Source organism: Struthio camelus, chromosome 1 (assembly GCF_040807025.1).
Source record: "Struthio camelus isolate bStrCam1 chromosome 1, bStrCam1.hap1, whole genome shotgun sequence".
Lineage (NCBI taxonomy): Eukaryota > Metazoa > Chordata > Aves > Struthioniformes > Struthionidae > Struthio > Struthio camelus.
In genome coordinates, this window is record NC_090942.1 from 14,869,282 (window position 1) to 14,887,938 (window position 18,657).

The following is an 18,657-nucleotide window of genomic DNA, read 5'->3' on the forward strand; positions in this document are numbered from 1 at the left end:
CTTCGCCTGCCGCCCCCCTCCCACCCCCCCGCGGGCATGGGGCGCCAACGGCTCCTCGGCCCGCCGCCGCCCGTGCCTCGCGCCGCAGGCCGCCGTTGCGCAGCGGGGCGGGGCGGGGCGGGGCGGGGGCGCCGGAGGGGCCGGGCGGCGGGCGCTGTGGCGGTTGGCGCCCGCCGCGGCGCGGAGCGGAGCCGCGGGCGGCGGCGGCGGCGGCGGCGGCGGGAGGGCGGGCTGTGGGGCGGGCGGTGCGCTGAGCCCCGATAGGCGGCGGCGGCGGCGGCGGCGGCGGCAGCGGGCCATGTTGCTGCTGCTGCTGCTGCCGCGGAGCCGCTGAAGCCCGGCCGAGGGGCTCTTCGGCTCTCGCACGCAGCGGCGGCGGCGCGTCGAGCGGAGCGAGCGGGGAGGAGGAGGAGGAGGAGGAGGAGGAAGGGGAGGGGGGATCTTCTCGGTGAGGATGCCCGGAGCGGCGGCAGGCACGGCGGCGGCAGGAGCGGGCTCGGCGGGAGCGGCAGCAGCGGGGATGCTCCCGGCTCAGGAGGCGGCCAAGATCTACCACACCAACTACGTGCGGAACTCGCGGGCCATCGGCGTGCTCTGGGCCATCTTCACCATCTGCTTTGCCATCGTCAACGTGGTGTGCTTCATCCAGCCCTACTGGATCGGGGACGGCGTGGACACGCCGCAGGCGGGCTACTTCGGGCTCTTCCACTACTGCATCGGCAACGGCTTCAGCCGGGAACTCACCTGCCGGGGCAGCTTCACGGACTTCTCCAGCCTGCCCTCGGGAGCCTTCAAGGCTGCCTCCTTCTTCATCGGGCTCTCGATGATGCTCATCATCGCCTGCATCGTCTGCTTCATCCTCTTCTTCTTCTGCAACACAGCCACCGTCTACAAGATCTGTGCCTGGATGCAGCTGACCTCGGGTGAGTCGGGGGAGCGGCCCCGGGCGAGGGGCGGCCGCCGAGCCGCGCCGGGGGGAGGCGGTGCGTGTCTGTGTGTCCGTGTGACCCCCCCATGGGGGGCTGCGGCTCCCCCCGCGGCGGCGGTGCTGCTGGAAGAGCAGGGATGCACCAGCGTGCCTGGACCGCGGCGCCCGCCTGCGCCGCCGCGCCCCGGGGCGCGGGCACGGTGACCCCGACTCTCCCCTCGCGCCCTCCTGAAGAGCAGCCGGAGAAATTGTGCGATTACACGAGAAGGTGCCTCCAAACTAAACCATGTGCGTCCAACAGTCCCTCGCCCTCTGGGGAGGGATTGCATGTTAATAGCTGCGCCGGCAGTGACAGCCCAGATCTGTCCTCTAGGACTTGGTCTTTCAGTAAAGGTCGGAAGAAAATGGAAGTGGAAGGCGTAGGGATGCCTCAAGCCGGCCGCAGTAAGCAAAGTCAACTGCCTGTTGAAGGTTAGTCCGTAGCTCAGGTTTCCCTCCAGTCTCGACAAAGCCTGCTTCGGCTCAGTGAGGTTAGGTGGCGAGGTCCTCCACTGGTCAAATGGAAGGGCAGCTGAGGTCGTTGGGTTTTATATGCCTGAGTTTTTGTTTGGGTCCTGTGCCTCCTATTTGCAAGGTTTATTTTCCTCCATATGTTAGAAGGGGGGAAAAAATCATTCCAGTTGCTGGTTTTGACTCAGAAGGTCTCCTGACATCATTTGACTTTCCCCATCCTATCCAATGTCTCCCTTGGGAAAATGCATGATAAGAAAGAGGGAGAACACCAGGACAGCCCTTTTTGCATTTCTCCGACAGCTTTCGTTCTGGGTTGGTAGAGAACTGGAGATTTGTGTGCTGCTGGGTGGCTGAGGAGGAGAAAAGAATGGTATCTAGAGCTGATAGTAATAAAATCACTTTTAGCAAGGTGGAAAATACTTTAATAATTTGAAAAAGAGTTAGTCTGAAATAAATCCTACCTTCCTACCCATCCTCCTGATAAAGCCCTGAAATTGAGAAGTTCTGTCTTTGCAGGAATAAGCTGTTAGGGAAGCAGAGTGAAATGTCTCCAAAGTGGGTTCACAGTCACTTTTTCAGTCCCCTTAGTTGACCGACATTCATTTCAGTTTCAGAGCAGTAATTCTTAGTTGTTTGCTGAGTACCTTCAGCATTATTCAATTTGCCACTTAGTCTGTAAAGCTTAGTGGAAATTTCTGGTTTGTACTAAATGGCTTTGTCCATTTTCATATGCCATGCTGTTTATGTATATGTTATAAATATTTTTTATGGCTTGCTGTTACTATATTTAAGTTTCTGTACATTTTTTTTCTTTATCACTTGGGCAATGATCGTGAGACGGGTAGATTTCCCCCCGATTCCAATGTGAGTAGGACTGGGCTCACTATCTCTGCATTGGGAATCCTGTGTGATGCTGGGGCTACTTTTTCTATTCTACAGCACATATTCACATATGGTGTTGTTAATTGTACCCAGGCAGGTCACTTGGCTCCATGAAGAGTAAACTATATCTTCTGTGCACAACTGATATCTCCTCTACTCCATTAAGGACTTTTGCTTTCAGCTGTCTCCTCTCCTTAGGGCTCTGCTGGTATAAGGCAGCCTGAATATTCACTGGCTTGGTGCATCCTCAGCCTATTTTGTTCATGTCCTGTATGCAGTACGACAGCCCAATTTCTCTGTAGATCCCATATACTTTCTGATATCAGAGACACAGTGTTTTAGTCATATGGTTCTACTGCTTTATGCCAATAGAAGCTAGTGCAAGGTAGACAAACAAATCTAATTCCTTTACTGCTTTTCTGTACAGGTGAATAGTAATGCTTAGAAACCACTGACTACTGTTGTTACATATGAGTCCAACCAGTATACAGCACGTTGCACAAGCGTTGCACTGAAGAGATATTTTCAGGCAAAATGGCATGCAGTTTTCATCATCTTCAAAGCTCATAGATGCGCTGTTTGCATTGAAGTCAACAAAAGGAGTTTTACAGCAGCAGCAGAAGCGCTTCTCAGAGTGCTTACCGCCAAAATTAAAATTAATTATAATTCTCCAAAATTAATTCTTCAGGTAACATATTTTCAGGCAAATGGTTATTGGTCATCTCTCACTATTTGCTGTATGTGAATGTCCCAGAAGAAGAACTAGAACAATGTTGGGTATTGAAAGAGGCGGACTTTGTTGTTTGTTGAATGTTGTAACTTAATTATTTACCTGACTGTTCATTTTTGCATCACCTTTAAAAAGTTTCCTCAAAAAGAGAGAAATCTGTCAGAAAATCCACATTGGTCTGGTCTGCATCCAGTGAAGAAGAAAGCTATGGTGATGGGATAGAAGAATAAAATGTGCAGGACAAGGAAGTTTTAGTGAGCTCTGATAGGTTTCTTATGAGCTATATCACCCATTTCTGTTATTACATTACTCTTTTGAGATATAGGTAACTAGCAATAATAAGCCTAAGATGCTTATCTCTTAAATTGCATTACAGTAATGTCAACTACATATGCATATAGTTCTGCATAGTGCAGGAAGAAGTAGTAAAATAAATATGTGAGTATAGCTTTGATTTTGCTTGTTATTATGTACCTTAGTAGTAGAAGCATTCAGTTAGATCATATAATAATACTGTAAATTAATGTAGGCTAAATCTCCTCAGAAGTACTTTTTCGATTTGGCATTGTGCTTGATTTAGGATTGCAAATAAAAGCTTAGGATCTCGTTTCTTTAAAAGAAACCTTTTGATCACATGCTGTCCTGCATGAGTCATTATAAATTCTCAGCATGATGTGGCTCTTGTTTTGAAAAGGTGTTTTTTTAAATAAGGAAAAGATAAGTAATATCTCGGATGCATACATTTTCAGTCGGTGTCTCTTATCTCTCTAGTCATGACTGTAACATGATTAAGCAGAAAATTCATTGAAGAAAGGTGTTTCCTTTGTATATGTGAGGACAACATACATTAGACTCCCTTGTGATTTTGCCATCGCTGATACTGTTTTCTTGTTTCACAGGCAAAATGCTATTAGTGTGCATTTGATATATTAAGAGCTAGTGTTGACAGCCTGGTTGTCCAGCCGCTAGCCTCTGCTTCTGCAATTTCAAAATCGTATGTACAAGTACTTGCACCTATGCTTACCTAATCTGAGCAGCTGTATGAACACAACCTGCGTAGCCTCCATCACTGTACTGTAAGTGGAAGTGTTAGAAACAAGGTACTTTTGGTCTTTACTACCCCACATCTGAAGGCTGCAAGGAATCTCAGCCATGAAGACATTTCTTGATTTTTTTTTTTGCTATACAAGTTAAATAAATTAAACACTTCAGTTCTCTCACTGTGACTTTTTTCATTGTTAGGCATTTGCCATTTCTTTCTTCTTTACTATGACGTTACAGGTTACAGGAAAGAGAAAAGTAGACAAAGCAAAAGAAAGGCATAGAAACGTCCTATGGATGAACAGCATGAAAATGAATATATATGTTTTCCAATGGATACCTAAGTCCATGCCCAGAATAAGAGGCCAGATGAACAGAACAACATAAACCAGCTGTCCTGTGTCCAAGTGAAGGCCCATCTAGTCCACTATGTTGTATCTCACAGTGGCCAATAGTCACAGCGCCCGCAGAAGAGTATAAGAGCAGGGGAAGCTCGTTCTGCCTCACAGGGCTCTCCCAGCACTTCCCTGCTCACAGACTTCCTGAGCCGGAATCTTTGCATTTAAGAGCTCTGGATGGAATTTCTTTGTTATGACTTTGTCTAGTCACTTTCTGAATCTGTGTAAACTTTTAGCTTTTACAGTATCCCAATGCAAGGAGTTCCACAATTTAATGCATAGGGTGTGAAGAATCAGTAGGATTTTGTTTTAAGTTTTGGACCTTACACCTGCTAGTTTCCTTTCATTTCCCCTAGCTCTTATATTGGAAGAGGCTGTGAACAACGGATCCCTAAACATCTTCTGTGTGCCATTCTTGATTAGATAGACCTTTTGTCATATCCCCCCTCAGTTACTGTTTTTGAAACTTGAAGTATGCTTATCTAGTCATTCCTTAGTTGTTAGGTCGACCCATGCCTTTGATCATCCTTGCTGCTCTTCCCTGAACTAGTTCCTTTCTACTGTAGCCTTTGGTGGGAGCAGAACTATACACAGTATTGAAGACATAGGCAAACCAGCAATTTATACAGTGGCATAATGTTATTCTCTCTTTCGTTCTCCATTCCTTTCCCAGTAATTCCTAACATTCAGTTTTTACTGGTAGTGAGCAGTGGGCTGATGTTTTCCGCAGAACTACCTATTATAACCCCAAGATCTCATTTCTGAAGTGGTAATAGTCACCTTGGAGCACATCATTTTGTATGTAAAGTTAGTTTTTTTCCCCCGAAGAACCTACTTTATATTTATTCTTCTACACTAAATTTCATTGGTCTTTTTATTGCCTAGCTACTCGTTATTGTGAAGTCTTTCCTCATAGTCAGCTCTTATCTGAACTACTCCGAATGAATATCAGCAGCAAACTTTGTCACCTCACTATTCACCCTGTTTTTCCAGATCATTTATAAATATGTGAACAACTCCCAATTTCAAGCACAGATCCCTGCAGGGCTCCACCTCTCTCCACTCCAAAAATTAACAGTATTCTCCTACCATCTGTTTCAAATTATTTATCCTTGCAAGGACATTCCTTTTCATCCTCTGAGAGTTTAGGTGTTTTAAGATTGATCAGTGATGGATTTATCAACTGTCTTTTGGAAATCCAAGTAGACTTTGTTAACCAAATTTCCACAGTACACATTCTTGACTTCTTTAGAGAACTCCAGTAGTTTTGGGAAACATGACTTAAAATAGCTGTCTTGGTCCTGCCTTACTCACTTCCTTTCATCTAACAATTATGTCATCTTTGTGTATGTGCCCACATATTCTTTTGTCTTTCATAGTTCTTATTAATTTGCCCTGGTAAAATCCGCAGATTTTACCTGGACCTGTTTAAAAACTGTTCTCATATTAGCCAATTTCCAGTCCTGTAGAGCCAAAATAGTCTTAAGTGAGAGGTTGCAAGCCATAATTAAAAGTTCATTAACAAAAGTTCATAACAGGGTGTTGTTTTGGAATAAAAAGGTGAAATTTTTCATTGCAGCTTTGTTGTTGTTTGCCTTTATACTTGAAATAAGTCTGCAGGACCAGGTGACTTTTACGTAAGAGTCTTAAAAGGCTTGACCTTGATGCTCCCAGAGCCTTTGTTACTGCTGGTTGTCAGATCTTGGTACGGGGTAAATTCCAGAAGGTTGGAAAAATCTGGTCTCATGCCAGTATTTGAGCAGGGTGTCTAGTGCAGTCAGGGATCTGTTTGTAGCCCACTGTTCTTCAGTATCCTTTTTAATCGGTTGGAAAAAAAATACAAGTTTATCACTACTGAAATGTGCAGATGGCACAAAAATTGTTTAACAAATGATAGTAAGGACAGATAATTCCATAGACTGATCTGGATGACATAATTAACTGGGCTTGCTTGAACAGCCTGTATTTTAATACACCAAATGCAACATTAAGACTTCTGTGAATCAAAATGTAGGAGGCACCCTACTGCTAGGAGGCTGTATTTTTGGAAAACAATTATTTTGAAGAGGAATTAGAGGTGGTGGTAGATGAGTGTGAGCTCTCAAAGCAGTGCTGCACATAAAAAACCTAATGTGATCCTTAAACATCAATGCAAGACATAGGGCTGTGGGGTTACCATTGCCTGCAGTGGTTCCAGGACTCACTCTGTCCCGTTCTAACAGCTGTCAAGACTTAAGTACAAAGTGGAAAAGGTTTCAGCAATTATTTAAATAAATGAAAGAAGATGAGCTAAGAAGGTGATTTTTCTTGCTGTTCCAAATTGTGGTGTATAAAGACCTACACAAGGAAGTGATTTCAAGTAGTACAGTCTTCCTTAACCTGACAGAGCCAGTGTTTGGAAGCTCAAGTTATACAAATTTGCATTAGCCATGAGGTCTGTTGTAACTTGTTAAATTTCATTTGTTAATCATCTTTACAGTGTTTTCTTTGTCTTTAAATAGGACTGGATGCCTCTTTTTCTAAGAGGTATGGCCTAACTCACCGGAAGCAAAGGAACTAGTGAGGCAGAAAAACAGGGTGAATGATCATGGTGAGCTCTTCTCGTTACAAATCTAATATTGTCAAACAAGAATCCTTAACAGACACGCCTGCCAGACTTTGTTCCCCCTGCTTTCCCCTTCTGCAAACTGACAGAAGCACTGAAGACCTAAGGCAGCGGAAAGCAAATCCTGGAACGTCGAGCAGGTTTTGAACTGAGTTTCAGCATTGATGCTGACTTTAATCAAATGATTAAACCCTCCCCCCACTGTAGATTGGGTAACTGAGGTTTTTTGGTAATCTTTGAGCTGTAGTAGGTGTTAGTCCTTCAGGGAGAAAATTCTAGCAGAAGACACTGAAGGCTCTGTCAACAATTAAACTAAGATGGCCTCAGTGTCCCAGGGACGTAAGGTGCTGGGGCTGTGCAGGCGGGTTTCGGGGAGGAGCCATGTGCTCTGCTGGCCAGCACAGACTCTCGCGTCAAGCCTCCAAGGTCGTCATCTTATTAGAGCAGGCCTGTTGCATGAGCCCATTTCTCTCAGAGGAGAAATCTTATTGCCAATACAATTTGATGGTTATTGAGCTCCAGAGGAAACTCCCGCCAGGCTTAGCAGAGATCCTTGGTGCCCTCCTTGTCAGTTGGCTGGGAGCACACCACGGAAACTCAGTGCTGCCGCTGTCACCATTGCTGAGATGAGAGGTGCTAAGCTGATCTGGGAGCTGTTCATGTCCTGGAGTGAGCTGGAGTGAACTGCAAAGTGTGCTGGACAGCTTAGAAAGATGAGTCCAGGATGAAATGAGTGATGTGGTTACGCAGCCTTTTCAGTTTGGTTACCTTATTTGAAGTAAACATTTTCTCAAGTTCCATGCTTTGGCTATGAAAATGAAGGAAAAAGGTGTGTTCTGTGAAAAGCGGCACTAAGGAAGAAATGCTGTGCCTGAGTGTCCCCTCCCTGCCCCAAAGAGTCATTTCCTTCCCCACATACCTTGTGCTCGCAATGTCAGCAGTTCTCCCCTACATCCCCTCGTCCCCTGCCTCCACATATCGCTTCTGTTTCAGTAGCTGAACTCCCAGACTCCTCACAGGCTCTTGGTCTGTGGAGCTGACAAAGACACACCATATCTTATAGCTGCTGCAAACTATTTGTGTGTTGATTTGATGTCCTGAAGTTGCGTCTTCGGGTTGTTAAGGGATGAACTATCCCTGTCTTTTCACTGGGGGGAATTTCTACTTTTCCTTGTTACCTTTTTTTTTTTCTCCACAAAACTTGGAGAAGTTCAGTATCTTGGAGATACCTACCAGCAGACAAATTTGGTTGAAGCTGGTCATCAGGCTTAAAAATGGCTAGGGAGGTGTGCCAGACAGACAATACAAGCGTATCAGTCTTGCTCCTATAGGGAACCTAGGTAACATGTATCTTGTATGAAGTGCCTTTCGTTTATTCGTATGAGTGATTTGAGATTTTGATAGCAAAAATTTGATTTTGAAGGATAAAGGTGTTTTGGGAATTTCTTTTGTTTCAGAGTGTAATAAAAATTTCAGCATCTTGTAACTTTTCCAGTTGCCTTTTATGAACGTCCTGGCAGTTGTGGCCCACTGTCTGAGAAACACTCAGATAACAGAATAGTGAGATATCAAGGGAAAAGCATGAAGTTATCTGAGCAATTTGAGGAAGAATTCCATGTACATTGAAAAAAAAAATGTACAAGAGGGGAGAAAGGAACTGGGAGAGAATTTAAAGGAGAATTTCACCTATTGAAATATGTTGAGTTGAGAACTTGAATACTGCTGGGAAAAAGAAATTGGAGTGGGGTTTTTGAAAGCAGCTGGTATTGTTGGAAAGATCTGCTTTCTTGAAATTCAAGGGGCTTTGTTGACATAGACTAAGGCTGCTGCTGAGTTCTTTAAAAAATTCCTTCTAGAAGTTCAGTGAAGAAAATTGCTGTACAGGAAAATAGACCGGGAGAAGCATATGGATATTATCAGTAGTAGAAGGCAGTTTATAAAACAAAGCTAGATTTTCAAACACTAAGGTTATTTTACCTTTTGAGAAGAGAACCTTTTTTAGCACTGCGGTATAAACAGCATTAGCTTTGATCTTGCAGACATAAAGACAGCAAACATATCAGGACAGAAAATCTGTGGCATGATCAGACAGTGAGGACTCAATATTTGAAAACTAACAAGATCCAGCTGTGAGGGATGGCAGGGTCACAGTAGTGAGGCATCACAAAGGAAAAAATAAAAACATATTTTTGCTCAGAAATGGTGAAATGAGAAAAAGACATGAAGAAGCCTAAAGCCTGAAAAGTCTGCAGAATTCGATAACATCAGTTGCGATCAGCATTGTTAAAAATGCAGTGGCAGCATGACAGAGTGGATAGCTAGAATATGCATTACTATATGGAACGGTGTGCAAATCCCAATTACTAAGAGAGAATTATGGCTAGAATCCTTAAGAAGGGAAATATAATAGACTTTAAGATCTATCTATTCTAAGAAAGGTATTATCCGTCTTCATGCTGGCATTCAGAGATGCAGAAGACTTGCAGCAAGCTGGCTTTAGGATGAGAAGGTCGTACATACTGGGGAAAAAGTTTCTTTATTTTCTCCTTGAGAAGACAGATGCAAATTTCTGAACTTCATTGATTTTAAAAGGTAGCTGATGGCCTCTGTGGAGAGCCTCTTTGACACAAGCACATCATGTGCTATTTCAGAGAAAATTATTCAATCAAGCAATCGTGACCGCATCAGAAGGAAAGAGCTACAGAGTAAGAAGGAGAGAGCTACAGAGTAAACGGTTTAAAATAAATTATTACAAATAGTTGATGAGATGTCACACGTTCCACTTTCCTTATTTTTCTGGTTGTTTTTCAAAAAGGAGAAGTTTATGGGGAAGAAAGACACAGTGTACTTGCAAGGCAAAATACAAATATTCTGAGTTGTTTAGAAAATGCTACTTGTGAAACCTTGGGAGGTTTTTCTGTTTGCTGCTATCGGCAGTCATGTGCCTTCCTTGTAAAAGTTCACTGAATAAGGCAAAGGTAATCTTATGTGAGTAGCATGACCAGAATGTGTCTTGTACTGCTGTGTTAGACTGTGTCTCTGGAACCGCAGTCTTACAATACTTTAGTCATCTTGATGAACTTTGTGTGCAGTGGAAGTGCAAATAAAATAGAACAGTGTCTCTTAAGATCGGGGTAGGTTTTGACAGGGAAGGGAGGAGAGTGGGCTGGCAGCAGCATGTTTTCTTCCTCTCTGACCTGCCTCTTCACCTGCAGTAACAGGCTTCTGGAGCGTGCAGAAGTACAGATGCATCCTGAACACTTTTTGTAACGGGGAACCTCCTGACGTGGGCAAGAAGAGCCTTGCAGAGAGTTATGCTGCAACAGCTCAGATGATAGTCTGAAAGCATAAAGTATCTGCATACTCTGTTACATTCTTAGAGATAGTCTTCAGAGTTATGCTCAACTATTCCTGTAGCTGAGAACAAGCAGGTCAGCAGGGCAACACAATGGCAACATCGATACCCATAAATTGAGCACAGCCAGAACCATTCTCCGGTGCAGAGTCAGCTGGCACACAGTGGCCAGTGGCCATACTATTACATTTTTTTACCTTCCAGAACTGGGTCATGGCTCTGAGATTGCCTACTGAGAATTGTTCCTGGCATGTCCTAACTTGCAAACTGTCCCCTGGCAAAACCACGCCTGTGGAACATGTCATGGGACAGTGCTAACAATTTAATAGCATGGACAATTGAGTTTCAATGCCTGGGAATGTTCCTTGGCACATCTTAATTTAGGGGTATAGACATAACCAATATGTAACAAAGTCTCAAAATGGGGAGTTCCAGAATTATCTGGAAATTTGAAATGACGTGGGATTTATTCTTTTAGTTTGAATCATTTTATAACGGTAACTTAGTGTCATGGTATTCATTTCTGATTTTCATTGTTTTAAATAATAGAAATATGTGAATGAAAAATTCGTATGAGGTATAGTTAGTTTTGAAATTAAATTTACTCCCTGAAAATGAAAGATGCTTATAAGCTTTGGTAGAAGGAAAACATAAGCAAAAATGTTGTTGAATATGCCACAGAAAAGTTTTTGACATAGAGTTAATGAGAGAGTGTGGCCCATGAGCCTAAAAATCTTAAATGAGTCTTCTCTGTGATGTAGACAGTGTGTTTCAAAATCAGATTTTTCCCAGGTGTCTTCAGCTTGGTTAATAAATCTTTGAACATTATATCCTAACACTTCTGCATTGAATCTTTACTTGAGAGACATTCAGTGTAGCTTCCCAAAGAGTTAATTCAAAGTTTTAAGATTAATTCCACATGTTAGACTTTCCATGAAAATAAAATTATTCATTTTTGTAGCTTTATTTTCCTTGCAAATTGAAAAAAGTTAATTGTTACTTGGTTGTTGTGTCTTGATACTTAGCCCTCCTATTTCTGGTGAAATTATGTTACAACATTAGTAAAAAAATGCCTGAAATTGCAATTCATGGTCACTACGCTAGAAAAATATGATTTTTTGTATTAGGCATCTAGCAGTTTTGCTCCAGGTCTGACTTTCTCTGTAAAGGAAAAGAGGATTCAAAGACTAAATTGGAGGAGAAATCTAGCCAAGACTTTTCGCTTGCATAGATTTTAGGATGGGTTTGTTAGGCAACTTTTGCTAGCTAATAGAAACTGTGTAACTAACCTCTGAACTGTTTAAAAAATCCTGGATGCCCTGTTTCTAACTAAAGCCACATTTTCTTTCTTTACTTTTGCCTAGATGGCGGCATCAGGTAGCACAGCAGTGCTGCAATGGGGAGTGTCCTCATTTTGCTGGATTTACATAAGATTTCAGAACCCATTCACATGCGTAGACCAGAGCTGAATTCCTTTAGAAATCTGGCTACTAGTGACTGTCTGGCTTCAGAATAGCACAGCTTGTCTTCTAAAATTCCGCTCTTCCATATTAGTCCAAAGCTGCTGATCATTTACTAGATCCAATCACTTGCATTTAATTTATGTGAGACATTTTGTATTTAATCAGATTCTTGAAGTAGTGTAATAGCATCAGCTGGCTCACCAACAGTAATTTCCAAGCTGACACTTCACCGTTTGTCAGGCAGATACCCTTGAGGTTCAGTGCAATGGAAGCCTGGAATGCTACACAGAAAGGTCTTGATGACCTTGAGGCAAAAGGAGTGAGGTGGAATTCTGTAGGGCGAAAGGAAAGGCCACACAGCTGAAGACAAGTGAAAAGGAGTGATGGGAGGACCTGAGTAGACAAGTTCACCAAAGGATGACAAGGAGATATCAACATAAGGCAGCTGTGAAGGGGGCATGTGTCATCTTGGGATGTATTTCATATATTTCCAGCTGAGTTAGGGAGATCGTAACATCATTGTGTGGTATACTTTGAGATTGCGTTTGAGATTCTGGTCGCCCATATCCAGTTCTGACTGAAAAGGCAATAGCTGCAAGAAGGAACATCATGATGATTAGGGGAACAGTGGCATTTCTTGCAAAGAGGAAGCTAGAAAAACTTGGTTAATTTATGTAGAAAAAGAAAGGTTGAGAAGAGGTCCATGACTGCTGCCTAAAACTACATCAAAAGGCTAATAAAAAGGAGGAAGGGAAAAGAACTGTTTAAGCTAGTGGTTTTCAGTTTTCTCTCTTTTGTGGACTCCTACACTTTTTCCAAAGATGATGCTACATACCCTGTAGAGCAACTTACAGTCTGTTAGGCCTACTTTGCTTCATTACCTTTTAGAAGGCCCTTAGAAATATTTTATGTACCCTTCCAGTGCCTGTGGACCATCAGCTGAAAACCAGTGATTTTAAACGTGGAGCTAACAGTGGGACAAGAACAAATGGGTATAAGCTGGATATAAATCACTTCAGCCTGGAAATTAGAAGAAGATTTCTCATTATTAGAGCAGCAAGGTTCTGCAGCAACTTTCTTACGGGAATTGAATTGGCAAAATACTGAGCTGTTCACTGGCAACTGATGAGTGTCTGAAAAAGATTACACAATGAGATGCTTGTAACAGCATGTGCTGTTCCTCTGGTTTTCATTTCTCAGAACCAATTCATCTAGGTGCATGTTCTTTTCCATTCTCATTCCACTTATTCTGTTTTTTAAACAGTATCACTCCTATCAGAGGGCCTTCTAGATTAAAAATACACAGTGACCAACATCTGTTGATCTGTCGAGTGGGGCTCCACGCTGCTCCACCCACACTTCTGCTCCACTCCTGCCTGCCATGCTGACAAAATAAACCATTATTTTGCTTAAATTCCCAGCAAAACAGTAAAATAGTGTCACAAACAACAGCTGTTGCGTTACTGTGCTTCACATTGTCCCTTTGCATTCACCATTTTCATGTGACTCGGTTATTTAATTTCCTTTAAGAAAATTAAAGTCATGAATGAGCTAAATATTTATGTTCAAGAATGAAAGTAGTGAAAAAAATGAATCTCTAAAATATTCTAAAATACAACGGTTTCAGGAAAAACAGTTTACAAATTATCAATTATGTGACTAACCTGAGATATAGTTTTGTTATGGACATTTCTTTAAGAAGTTGTCCCTTGTCCTCTCTCAGTTCACATAATCATTTTGCCATCCCAAGCTGTTATGTAAACTATGCAGAAAGAAAACACACTGCGAGCTGCAAATTGAACACTTTTATCTTGTACACTTCAGTGATTTTCTATATGATCCCAAGATGTTAGACACGACATTTCATTAGTTTTTAGTTATATGTTGTGTTGAAGGAATTGTGGCAAGGCAAAACTGAGATTGTCTGGGTAACTGTAACTGCATTTTGTCTTTTCCTAAAGGGAGGTGTAATTTTTTTTATTTCTTGGGGTTACTTTTTCCTAAATCACGTCTGGACCAAAAACAAAGCAGACTTCTGCAGTCAGCTCCATTTTATTGGGGGTAAAGAGGAGTTGGACTTTGTCAGATAATGGATAAGCATATATACAACACAGGGGATGTGCTGGATGATATGCACTGAGGTATCTGACTACACAGACCTGGCTTAGTCTGTCGTAGTATAGCAGCTTGCTATCACCATAAGCCTGGCAGACCTAACCTGGCTCTTACAAGGCCATACAGATGTTTCTGTACTGAAGTCAATACTGTTCAGGGTCTGAGTTCAGGTATGATGTCAGACGGAAGCTCTGTCTGTGTTTGTTCAATGCTGTGCTCTAAGGATCTAGAAGTAACACTTTGGGAAACCAGAGGACTGATAAATGCAGCATAGAGGCTTCTGTATGGACATAGGTCAGTGCAAGCTGAAAGCATTCAGTGTAGATATCTGTGCACATTTTCTAAATTCTCATTCTGGTCAATGGAGACATAGCAGTGCAGTCCACGGAGGCCAAGCCATCAATATTTTGCCTACATCCAGGCCTCTAGTGGTGTTTGAAATGCCTTAACTGTCCTGTCTTACTTCTAACTCCTTTTCAGAAGGACACAGGTCTTCTATAGTTCCTCTGTCATATCTGTGGTCTGCACACAGATGTCTCACAAACTGTGAAACAGCTCTGATGTCATTAGGCACCAGTGTGTTGGCAAGTGAATCGAACCCAAACTTAGACTCTTAGCTTACATGTGAGACTCTTCCATTGAGGTCTGTCAATCTGGAGGTGAATCCCACCCTCTGTGACTATGAAACCAGCCTGGGTCCAGCACCTAGTGAGCCCTGGATATGAGCTGTGCTGTACAGAGCCACCACGCATTGGTGGCATGGCTGATGTGAGATGTGGCATGCGAGAGAGGGGGATCCAGCTCACTAAGTGGGGCATGCATGTCTTTGCCAGCACGTTTGCCAGCCTGGTAAAGAGGGCTTTAAACTAGGAAAGGTAGGAGAAGGGGAGAGTTATAGAGACAGGGCAGTCAGGAAAACACCGCTTAAGTCAGGCTGCCTCCAGCGGGTGCATGCAGCAAGGGACATGATTATGGGGTATCCTCTTGCACCCCTCCTGGGAAATCAGCTCGCTCGAATGCCTCTCTGAAGTGCCTGTACACCAATGCACGCAGCATGGGGAAGAAACAGGAAGAATTAGAGATCTGTGTGCGGTCGCAGGGCTACGATCTCATTGCATTTACAGAGACTTGGTGGGATAGCTGGCATGATTGCATGACTGAAATGTTGCCATGGATGGCTATGCACTTGTCAGGAAAGACAGGCCTGGAAGGCGAGGTGGTGGAGTTCTCCTTTATGTGAGAGAGCAACTGGAAGGTATCGAGCTCTGCCTAGGGGTGGATGAAGAGCGGGCTGAGAGCTTATGGGTAAGGATTAAAGGGCAGGCTAACATGGGCGACACTGCTGTGGGTACTTACTACAGGCCACCTGATCAGGAAGAAGTCGTCGATGAGGCCTTCTACAGACAGCTGGAAGTAGCCTCACGATCACAGGCCCTGGTTCTCCTGGGGAACTTGAACCACCCTGACATCTGCTGGCAAGAGAACACAGCTAGGCACAGACAGTCCAGGAGGTTCCTGCAGAGTGCTGAGGATAACTTTCTGACACAGGTGGTGGAGAAACCAATGAGGAGAGGTGCGCTGCTGGACCTTGTACTAACAAACAAAGAAGGACTGGTTGGAGAGGTGAAGGCTGGGGGCAGCCTTGGCTGCAGTGACCAGCAGATGGGGGAGTTCAGGATCCTGCAAGGAGGAAGCACGGCAATAAGTAGCATTGCAACCCTGGACTTCAGGAGAGCAAACTTTGGCCTCTTCAGGGACCTTCTTGGAAGAATCCCATGACATCGGGCCCTAGAAGGAAGAGGGGTCCAAGAGAGCTGGTTAATGGATCACCAAGGATCACCTCCTCCAGGCTCAAGAACGGTGCATCCCTCTGAGCAAGAAGTGCAGCAAAGCGGGCAGGAGGCCAGCATGGATGAGCAAGGAACTCCTGGCAAAATTCAAGCAGAAGAAGGAAGCATACAGAATGTGGAAGCAGGGACAGGCCACTTGGGGCAAATATAGGGATGCTGTCAGAGTGTGCAGGGATGTGATGAGGAAGGCCAAGGCCCATTTGGAATTACATCTGGCAAGGGATGTCAAGGACAACGAGAAGGGCTTCTTCAAATACCTCATTAACAAAAGGAAGACTAGGGAAAACGTGGGCCTGCTACTGAATGGGGCAGGGAGCCTGGTGACAGAGCACACAGAGAAGGCAGAGGCACTGAATGTTGTCTTTGCTTCAGTCTTTACTGCTGAGGCCAGCCCTCAGGAATCCCTGACCCTGGAGACAAGAGAGAAAGTCTGGAGAAAGGAAGACTTTCACTTGGTTAAGGAGGATCGGGTTAGAGATCATTTAGGCAAACTTGACATCCACAGATCCATGCGGCCCGACGGGATGCACCCACTGATGCACCAGCAGAGGGAGCTGGCGGATGTTACTGCTAGGCCACCCTCCATCACCTTTGAAACGTCATGGGGATCAGGAGAGGTGCCTGAGGACTGGAAGAAAGCCAGTGTCGCTGCAGTCTTCAAAAAGGGCGAGAAGGAGGACCCCAGGAAGCATAGGCCAGTCAGCCTCCCCTCCATCCCTGGAAAGGTGATGGAACAGCTCATCCTGGAGGTCCTCACTAAGCGTGCGGAGGACAAGAAGGTGATCAGGAGTAGTCAAAGCATGGATTCACCAAAGGGAAATCATGCTTGACCAACCTCATAGCCTTCTCTGGTGGAACGAGTGGCTGCGTAGAGGAGGGCAGAGCAGTGGATGTTGTCTACCTGGACCTCAGCAAGGCTTTGGACACCGTCTCCCGTCACATCCTCATAGGCAAGCTTTGGAAGTGTGGGCTGGATGAGCGGACGGTGAGGTGGACTGAGAACTGGCTGAATGGCAGAGCTCAGAGGGTTGTGATCTGTGGCACACAGTCTAGTTGGAGGTCTGTAGCTAGCGGCGTTCCCCGGGGCCGATACTGGGTGCAGTCTTGTTCAACATAGTCCTCAGTGACGTGGATGAAGGGACAGAGCGCACCCTCAGCAAGTTTGCTGATGATGCCAAACCGGGGGGAGTGGCTGAGATAACAGAAGGCTGCGCTGCCATTCCGAGAGACCTCGACAGGCTGGAGAGCTGGGCAGAGAGGAACCTCCTGAAGTTCAACCAAGGCAAAGGCAAGGTCGTGTACCTGGAGAGAAATAACCCCATGCACCAGGACAGGCTGGGGGCTGACCTGCTGGAAAACAGCTCTGCAGAGAAGGACCTGGGAGTCCTGGTGGACAGCAAGTTGAGCGCGAGGCAGCAACGTGCCCTTGTGGCCAAGAAGGCCGATGGGATCCTGGGGCTGCATTAGGCAGAGTGTTGCCAGCAGGTCGAGGGAGGTGATCCTGCCCCTCTCCTCAGCCCTGGGGAGGCCTCATCTGCAGAGCTGTGTCAAGCACTGGACTCCCCAGTACAAGAGAGACTTGGAGCTCCTCGAGCGAGTTCCAGCAAAGGGCTACGAAGATGATGAGGGGACTGGAGCATCTCTCCTATGAGGAAAGGCTGCGAGAGCTGGGCCTGTTCAGCCTGGAGAAGACCAAGGGGAGGGGGTCTGATCAACGCGTATAAGTATCTGAAGGGAGGGTGTCAAGAGGATGGGGCCAGACTCTTCTCCGTGGTGCCCAGCAACAGGACAAGAGGCAATGGGCACAAACTGAAACACAGGAAGTTCCGTCTGAACATGAGGAAAAACTTCTTTCCTGTGAGGGTGACTGAGCCCTGGACCAGGTTGCCCAGAGAGGCTGTGGAGTCTCCTTCCCTGGAGATGTTCAAAACCCACCTGGACGCGATCCTGGGCAACATGCTCTAGAGGACCCTGCCGGAGCAGGGAGGTGGGACTAGATGATCTCCAGAGGTCCCTTCCAACCTCGGCCGTTCTGTGATACTGTGATTCTATATGTGATCTGGGTAAGCCTTCAAAGATCCTGTAGTTGAATGTGCCTGTGCATTGCAGGCAGCCAGCCAAAACTGCCCTCTTTGGCCAGTGGTCTGCCAGGGGACAGTCACACCCACATGGGTGTGACTAAGACAGTCAGTTTGAGTTTGGATCAGGAATGCATTTTTAAAGTGAATCTTATAGTTGTCCTTTCTTATGGCATGTTAGTTTACATTGTGGAGCAGTCTTGGGGTGTGCAAACAGGACTCCCATCTGACGAAACTAAACCAGAAAATGCTCTCCAGGAGTGCATGTCATGCACTTTTATCATGCACGTGAGTGCAGTCCACAGGACCGGACAGGAGCTAGTTCAAAATGAAACCTTTGAAACACACATGCTGTGGATGGATGTTAGGTGCTAAGCACCAAACATTTCAGATGCTTTACAGATCTACTCTATTGCACTATACTACTTGCTAATGTAGACGTAGTCTATGCTTTCACACTGGATTTTATTAAGTTTCGGCTTGCCTGTGTCTTGGGTTTGTAAAGCTGTGCTTAGGGATAATTAAATATGTATTTTATTCTAAATAAGCAATATATACCCTCAATCATAGTTCCTTCTTAATCTATTTTTGTCTGGGATTAAAATAAAGTCACAGTGTTATAAAGGCAGGTATCAGAAATATGATAAAGGAATTTGAATTATCTGCTTCTGAAGGAGATTAGTGAATAGTGTATAAAGA

At 44.8% G+C, this 18,657-nt stretch overlaps 1 protein-coding gene across 3 annotated transcripts in view; it reads left to right on the forward strand.

Annotated features, from left to right (window-relative positions):
* Positions 1 to 235: 235 nt before the first annotated feature.
* LHFPL3 (LHFPL tetraspan subfamily member 3) overlaps positions 236 to 18,657 on the forward strand; it is a 271,552-nt gene continuing 253,130 nt past the window's right edge. Inside the window, exon 1 of one of the 3 annotated variants that reach the window (XM_068929855.1) lies at positions 236 to 923. In XM_068929855.1, the coding sequence (XP_068785956.1) occupies positions 455 to 923 (469 nt within the window). In that variant the 5' untranslated portion in view covers positions 236 to 454. The remainder of the gene's footprint in view (positions 924 to 18,657) is intronic. The other 2 variants (XM_068929877.1, XM_068929866.1) reach the window with 2 other exon arrangements.